Here is an 8,041-nt window from a genome sequence, read left to right on the forward strand (position 1 = left end):
AGGGTATATTCCTATTGACCACTCCCGACTAGAACACTTTTACTTGTTTTATATATCATTTTTGTCAAATGCAAACAAATGAAATGCTGCACGTATCCACGCCACGCCCTGCCACAGACGTGCCACAGACCCACAGAAAATGGGTAGCACGGCCTGTTCCGTGGAGTTGTTGGGTTCGGCTCGTTCACAGCTGTCACAGAATTGACAATTACGACAATTGAGATTTTATTGGACAGAGTTTCGATTGGATGTGATTACCAATGTATTCAATGATTACTAATGATGCCAAAAATGTTACGCCATCAACTTTACCGCAATTAACATCTCTTTTGTTGTGCATATTTGGGTTTTGAATATTTGACCTGTGCAATGCATGTTTTTTATTGAATTTACATTAATTGACACTTGACATTTGAAAGGAAATTTATACACAATGAATAGATGGGAGAATTATTGCTGTTGCCCTTGTGGCATTTAGTTATTTATTTGCAAATATTCATTGGCATATATAAAGGGCATATACTGCATATTTCTCACCAGATAATAGATAGATAAGTTTAATTTATTATAAAGATTAAAAACGCTCATACAACTATTTTAACCAAACACCCTCAGCAGGCGACGACGCCAACCGGCCCGACTTCGCAGGCCCTTAAATTCTACTCTTTTCAGCTGAATGTTAGTCTGCAAACTATGCAAATTTGCCAGCACATGTCAACTTTTATGCTTAGCGCGCAAATAATTAGAAAAGTTCGTTGACTGTTGGCTAAAAACCCACAAGCCCACATATAGACAACAACAATAATAACAACAGCATCATGTGTGAGAGGAATTCAATTAAATATGCAAATTATTTATAAAATTTATATTACAAAAAATTAAGTGTTATTAACTAAAGTCAAAGCCTGTAAATACTGTGTAACTAGTTCCAAGGTAAAGTTGAAAAAAAAATAAAAAATATTTATATTATCAATGTGCCTGATATTTAAGAAATAAATGTCACGCAAACTTAACTAACTTGATTAACTAAAAAGTGAAAACTAAAAACCTTCTCCTTCAAAATACGCTCAGCTTTTTTCAGAAAAATCTAGAAAAATCTAAATTCCGCTTGGGGCAACTGCAGACTCTTCCAACTTGATTATACCCTCAATTATCTACATTTTAAACCTTACGGGGTATATGTTAAAAAAAGGGAAAATTAAACATTGCGTGTTTTAATAGTTTTCAGGGATGTTGGGATTGGATTAGGGAAGCTTGCGGCTGCAAACTTCACTGTCGCAATTAATAAAGTTTGTGTCGAACAAAAACCCATTGAAATAGCAAAACACACAAAAAAAGCGTTAAGCAACAACAATAACAGCAGTGGCGCGCTTCGCGTATAAAATTTTAGCAATTTGTGGGAAAATTGCTGACATTGCGTATACGCCGCATGCGACAGCAAACCAATTCCGACCCGCACATCAAGTATCTAGTATGCATAATTTTTAGACAACCCACCCAACCCACAAGAGGATGACTTTAATATCATCACGAGTTTTTTATTAGTTGTTTGTTTTATTTTAACTACACTATGTGGTGCTCACAATGGCTATGTCTGACTGTTGTCAACAGATTAATTATGCTGCTTTAATCAAATAAAGAGCAGCTCGCTTGGACCGAATGGCGCAAGCTGAAAGCAAATATGGAATAAACAGTGCAAGGATTTGTATAAAACTCCGACTGAATTTGCGGAAAATTAATTGGTCGTTTTTCTCGCTTTGTGAAACCTTTCATCATCCGATCTGAGTCCGAAGTCATTTCGATAATCTTTGGGAAAATAGTTGGGAAAGGAAAATGTATGCAAAGCCCAAATCAAATTTTGTCAGACTTTCCTTAAACTTAAACGTAAAAACAGAGTGAACAGAAAATAAAAAGAACTGGTTTTAGCGATTTCGAAAATTCACTCGCAGGGTCGGAAAACGCGTGAAACTCTGAAAATGGGTGGAAAAATTAAACTTATAGAGAAAGAAACTTAAACCAATAATTAAATCCCCCGAAATGAGCTCATTGTTGTTAAAGATCATTATAATTACGAGTATGTATGTGCAATTACTATAAAGAAAATGACTAATTGTTCATGCACAACGTAGTAAACAGTTAAAGTGGAGTGCTGTAATGGCTTGTATTGTGGTGTGGACTTGATAGCTTCTGGCTCCTGGATTTCTTGACTGCGCGTTGGCCTGGCAACAATTCATTTGAGACAACTTTGCTTTTGAAATACTTTTGTAAACTTAACACAATTAAATGTTTTTTGAAACTACAAACAGATGCAATTTTAATGTGTGAGAGTGTGTGTGCATGTATGTGTGAGCGTGTGTGTGAGCATGCATGTGTGAGCATGCATGTGTGAGCATGCATGTTTGGCATGTCTGTGTGTGCATGTATATGTGTAGCATGGCCAACTGACCGATGCTACGATTGCCCGCCGCGTCTGCATTTTTCTGTTCCAGCGCGATTCGACAACACGAAAGAGGAAAAGCAGAAGTTGCAAAGTGCATTGGTTGCTGTGGCAATAACACTGAGACTTTGTGGCAAGCTGAGACTTTGCGGTTTATATGCTCCACTAAAAGCGCTATCAAAAAAAAAGAAAGAAAAAAACCAAGCGAGAACTATGTGCGTGCGTGGGTGGGTGCGTGTGTGTATGCGCACGTCGCTGTTGAGGTGTTTGGGCGAAAGTTTTGTCGACATCTTAATTTCTCACTTGTAAATTGAGCTGCGCCAGCAACCGCAAATTAGACCCCAAAGTATACGTACTTTGTGGATGCCAAATATGGCCGCTCACACACACACGCACAAAGACATCAGCTTACGTACAAACACTCTGGCAAAACACACACACACACACACACACACACACACACACACACATACACAATGTACACACTCATGTGTAAAACCAACATGTGCACGCATGTCGGTTCACACGGACACGAACACAGACAAAGGCGCTGACTCACACACACACATGCCCAGGCACACACTCGAAATGTAACAAAGTTGAAGGGTGCGACGTGCAGCGAGGCGAAAGACAAGTCGGGGCAAGTGGCATATGGGACACCCAGAACGCAAAGCATGAATTGAATTGACCAATAAAATACGTAAATTGAGTTTGAATTCTGATCACTAACAGCTTTGATGTGTCCATTGTATGCACTGAGATGCCAGACTTGAATTTAGATAGAAGTTTTTATTTTAATTTATGATATAGAATAAGCTCTCGGTTGCCCTGTCTGATTGACCCAGTCATTTAGGCAAGTAAATAACAAGGATTTTGTGCTCTACGCGTCCCAATCCCAGGCGAGTGTATGGATGTGTTATTGTTTAAGCCGGAGACAATTGTTGCCACTGCTATTTACAGCTATAAACTATGCTGTAAATAGTAATACAATAGTAATAGTTAGAGCAGCAAAAATAATATTTGTAATAACAATAAAAAAATAGAATTATAACTATAATTGGAATAATTAGACACTCGAGTGTTATGGCAATTATTGACTAGCACAAGTGAATGCGATAAGTTTTTCAATATTAATATCAACTATTTTATTTGCCTACACAGCGTGCACGAAATATTTGATATCTTCCATAAATACGTTCGTTAATGCATTATATAATAAAGGCCACTTTATTGCCGTTGTAACTAAATGTGAGATAACACAAGCTTCAGCAATATAAGTAGAATTTTACTGGGATTGAACCACTAATTTACATATATATATATGTAAATTAGTGGGACTCCATTATCATATATATATATATATTCTCAATTAAAGTATATATACGCCTTGACAATACATCGAATACAGCTTCATTATCTTATGTAGGTATCAAGTTTTTCCTTTTAACATTTACAGATAGTTGCCATCTTCTGGTGTTGGGTGCGAAACCTAGGTTAAGAAACTGTCAATTTGCCAGTCGCGCTTTCGCTGAAATTTCCCAGCGGGCGGGGACTTTCCCCTTTTCGCACCCAGTCTGGACTGGCACACACACACACTGATACGCAAACATGGCGCCGCAGCCAACGCAGCGCGCATTTCACACCGCACACGTAGACAAACATTTGCAAATGAGCGTTGAAGCGTGGGACACCAGACGCCGCAAATGCCTCAGGTGCCATCAGCTTAGTCCCAGTTGAAGTGCCTGTCCCAATCCCATTCCCATTGCCATTCCTACTCCCGTTCCCATTTCATGTCCACAGTTTTACCTGCACACTCTCTCTGCTCGCTCTGCCTGTGTCGGTGTCTCTAATGCGTGCACAATTAGAGTTAGTTGCAGCTGCTTTTGCCGGCAAAGTGTAATATTTAATTACATTTTGGCAACACCCGTAAGAATTGCATTCGTTTATTCATTTTATTCATATGTAGTTTCTTTTCGTTGCATTTTAGTCTCTCTTATCGGCTTGTTTTCTGCCCCATCTCCATGCAGACCCAATAATTTTGCCAATGACGTGCAATTATTTGTCCAGCCAAGTTTTGTGACAACTCAGCCTCTGACCCCACTTCTTGCAGCTGCTAACAGCAGCACAGTCTGCCTTTTGCTCAGCTTTTTCCCCAGTTTACTTGAGTTTTGGCTGGCAACTGCTCGCGTGGCACGTACAAAGTTTGTCTGCTCGGTGAATGCGGAGTTGAAGTAGAAGTTGAAGTCGTAGTCGAAGTCGAATGATTCATGGCCGCTGCAATTTAGCTGCCAACTCGCCAAAAGTACCGGAAACGCATTCATTTTCCGCATTTTTCACATCAATAATAAAGTGCCTGCACCCGTTACCCACTGCCAATGGCCATTGGAAAAACATGAATGGTCCTGCCAGCTGCTCCAACTGGCCACAGAGAACTGCGAACTGGGAACTCGGAGCACGGAGCTGGGAAATGAGAACTAAGAACTGAGAACTGACACAGACAAGCCTAATTAAGTTTGCAACATTTATGACTTGTTAGCTGGGCTCCAAACAGTTGACTAACTAACCAACTGAGGAAACAGTTGCAGCTTGGCCCCACCCAACTTCCGCTCCGCCAACCTTTCCTGATTGCGATTGCTGATTGCTGACGCTCCACGCTCTAAGCTAATGCGAAATGAAATATATAGAATATGACTAAGTAAACTGAATTCACTTCGGTAGTGCAATTCGTTACTTTAACAATTCCATTTCATTTCATTCCATTTCGCCCGCTAACAATTTGCAGTCACAAAGTTTGCAGCCATCATAAGGCAAGCGGAAAAGCTATCATTCTAACTAATTAATCGCAACTCATTTTTTTGTATTCCACCCCATTTAACTCTATTTAGGAAATGATTATTTGCCTTTTAATAATTCCATTTTAAGTCTTTCCATTTCGTTTCATACCACTTGATAACACCCATGGTAAGCCAAATGAAAATATTGTAATCCCTACTAGTGGCTCCCCAATAATTCACTGATTCGATTCCGTTCCCTTTCAGTCCAAACCTATTCTCATCTCAAAACTTTGGAATTTAAAGCTCAACAATATGCCTAAACAGAAATTCAATAGCGGCCCATTCCATTTCATTTCATTCCATCTGATAACAACATGCAGAAGCGCCTATCGTAAGCCAAATATATTCCATTCCATCCATGCCAGCATTTACCGATATCAAGCTCAACAGTTGAATTTAACATTGAAGTAATAGACATCTATCCCATTTGTTCATACAATTCCATTCCGTTTCATTCTATTGCATTCTAAAGTTAAAAAGTTGTGCCAACAATAAACTTTAGGAGAAATTTCTCATCAATAGCAGCCCATTCCATTTCATTTCATTTCATTTCATGCCGTACCAAACCATTTAATTCCCGTTCCAGTTAAATGAGTAAAACTGGGCGTCGATAAACTGAACTAAGCCAAGAAAAACTCCATTCATTTCACGCTTCGACTGCTTCCAAATGCCCAAGACCCAAAGATGTCATCGACCAGCCACAAGTATTGAACTTTTCTGTACAGCAGTTGTCTTTTTGTCGCCTGGAGAAACGATGACAGTTGCGCTTTTCTTTTCTTTTCGCCGCTTTCGCTTAGATTTATGCGCATTTTTTTATGATTTACGAGTGGGAAGGGAACCGGAACAACGTCATTTGAGGTAATCTTTGGGCCGGCTAGCTGGGGCTTGGCTTAGCTGCCAAATCAATTTGCCTGCCAGACTGATGAGCTGGTCAAAGTCCAAAGTGCGGCTCGCTTGGCTAAACCTTTTCAAATTTCCCAAGCTGCTCGCAGCTGCTGCAGCTACTACTGCTGTTTCAGTCATATCCCTGTCCGTGTCTATGACCTCTATGACCCATTCTCATTGTTTTGCTAGCGAGTCGCTGATAAGACACCGGCCCAGTCAGCAAACTCAACGGACAAGGAACGACACAGGGCAGGGTGGACGGACGACTGACCCGGCTGCTAACTGGCCGATAAGCGCTGCAGTGTGGCTGCTTCTGGCTACTGCTTGCTACTGCTGGCTACTGCTGGCTGCCTGCTGTCCATATTTCAGACTTGTGTTTATGCAGCTTGGAACTTAACACTTTGGGACTTTCAGCTTGCTGGCGGACATTAAAAGCGAAGCCGTTAAGCGGCTTAAAAACACATTGCGCATACGCAGCGTGGACTTTATTAAACATAATTATAAAATACACACAAAGCTAAAGGGCAAAAAAAAAAAAAAAAAAAGAAAAAAAAGACATCGAGCTTGAGATACTCTTACACTATAGGCTAATAGGCACACAGCTTGTGGTTAGATTAAATGCTAACTAAACATTAATTACGGCTAAGCCCAGCAACAAGGCAATCGTCGCCGACGTCACAGTCGCTGCGCTAGATCGCAGGCCCAGCGCCTCGCTGCGCTCCCTGGTCACGCGATCAATGACCTGCTGGCAGTTGGACTCCTTGCGCACATAGCGAAACATGGACTCGACAATGTTGCTGGGCGTGATGTTGCTGCATGTCTCCAAGTGGCGCACCACGCAGCCCTCGAACTCATGCAGTTCGGCACACTGACGGGGCCCTAGTACCAGCTCGGGCAGATCTGTCAGCGTTACGTTCAGCTGGCTGGGGATATAATGACCAAAGGTCTTTTGAAAGCAGCTGCTCACATGATCCTTGTGCTGCTCCAGGCACTCAGGTCCCTGTTCGGCTATGAAGAGCGCTATCTGATCGCCGTTTTTGTAGCACACAAAGTCCAGCAGCTTGCCTATGATGCGCTGCACCATGGTATTGTGCTGGCGTTCTTCGCGCGTCAGACAGGGCAGCAGAGCCTCATTGAATTCCGAGAGGCAAGCGCGAGCCTGCGGCATGCGCAGGCAGTACTTCTCGAAGACAACATCGAGATCGCCACGTGGCCGTGCCTTCTCCACCTCGTCGAGCACAACGGTGATATTGGCCAGCTCGGCGATGCACTCGCCCAAACGGCTGGCGCCCAGCTGAAGATCCTCGCTTAGTTTCGTTGCATTTGTCTCACTGCCCGGCCTCTCCGCGATCGCCTCCTGGCACTTTTGCTGTAGAATACGCTGTACATCCGCCATCGTAAGGTTCGCCTGTCCAAAGCCAGCAGGCAGATACTGGGCGCCCAGCTCATCCAGATCCTTGGACGGAAGTGCCAACAGCTGCGCTGCGCTCAGGCAGCAACAGCAGGCAATCAGTGCCATGCACACTGCGACCAGTTGACACGTACCGTTCCGCGTTGGCTCCATGACTGCCAGCTACATTCATTCTGCCCCAGCTGCAGCTATCGCTGGCTAGCCATCCGCTGGCCTTATCTTATCAGCAGCCAGCGTCAATACGGTTTATGGGCCTCGCTCTAATGCGACTGCGTCTAGCGATTAGCGCGAAACAAAGCGCTACGGTCAACGTACGAGATTAAAGCACTGCCAGCTCGAATAACACTTCCATAATAATCCATATCATTTAATATGTTTTTATTCTGTAAGTGTGTATGTGTGTGTGTGTATGCGTGTGTGTGTGCATGTGTCTCTGTACTTGTTTGTGTGTGTGTAACAAAAAAAAAAAAAATT

The 8,041-nt window shown here is 42.3% G+C and overlaps 1 protein-coding gene across 1 annotated transcript; it reads right to left on the minus strand.

Moving 5' to 3' along the window:
- Window positions 1-6,668: 6,668 nt before the first annotated feature.
- LOC115767099 (27 kDa glycoprotein) lies at window positions 6,669-7,735 on the minus strand. The gene has a single exon (XM_030711247.1). The coding sequence runs from the start codon at window positions 7,718-7,720 to the stop codon at window positions 6,782-6,784; it is 939 nt and encodes a 312-aa protein (XP_030567107.1). The 5' UTR covers window positions 7,721-7,735; the 3' UTR covers window positions 6,669-6,781.
- Window positions 7,736-8,041: the final 306 nt, after the last annotated feature.

Source organism: Drosophila novamexicana, unplaced genomic scaffold, assembly GCF_003285875.2.
Source record: "Drosophila novamexicana strain 15010-1031.04,08,12 unplaced genomic scaffold, DnovRS2.1 tig00001302-arrow-arrow-pilon, whole genome shotgun sequence".
NCBI classification, from domain to species: Eukaryota; Metazoa; Arthropoda; class Insecta; order Diptera; family Drosophilidae; genus Drosophila; species Drosophila novamexicana.

What these genes read in the sequence shown, in the direction of transcription:
- LOC115767099 (XM_030711247.1), bottom strand. Translation starts at nt 7,720, where the DNA reads ATGGAGCCAACGCGGAACGGTACGTGTCAACTGGTCGCAGTGTGCATG.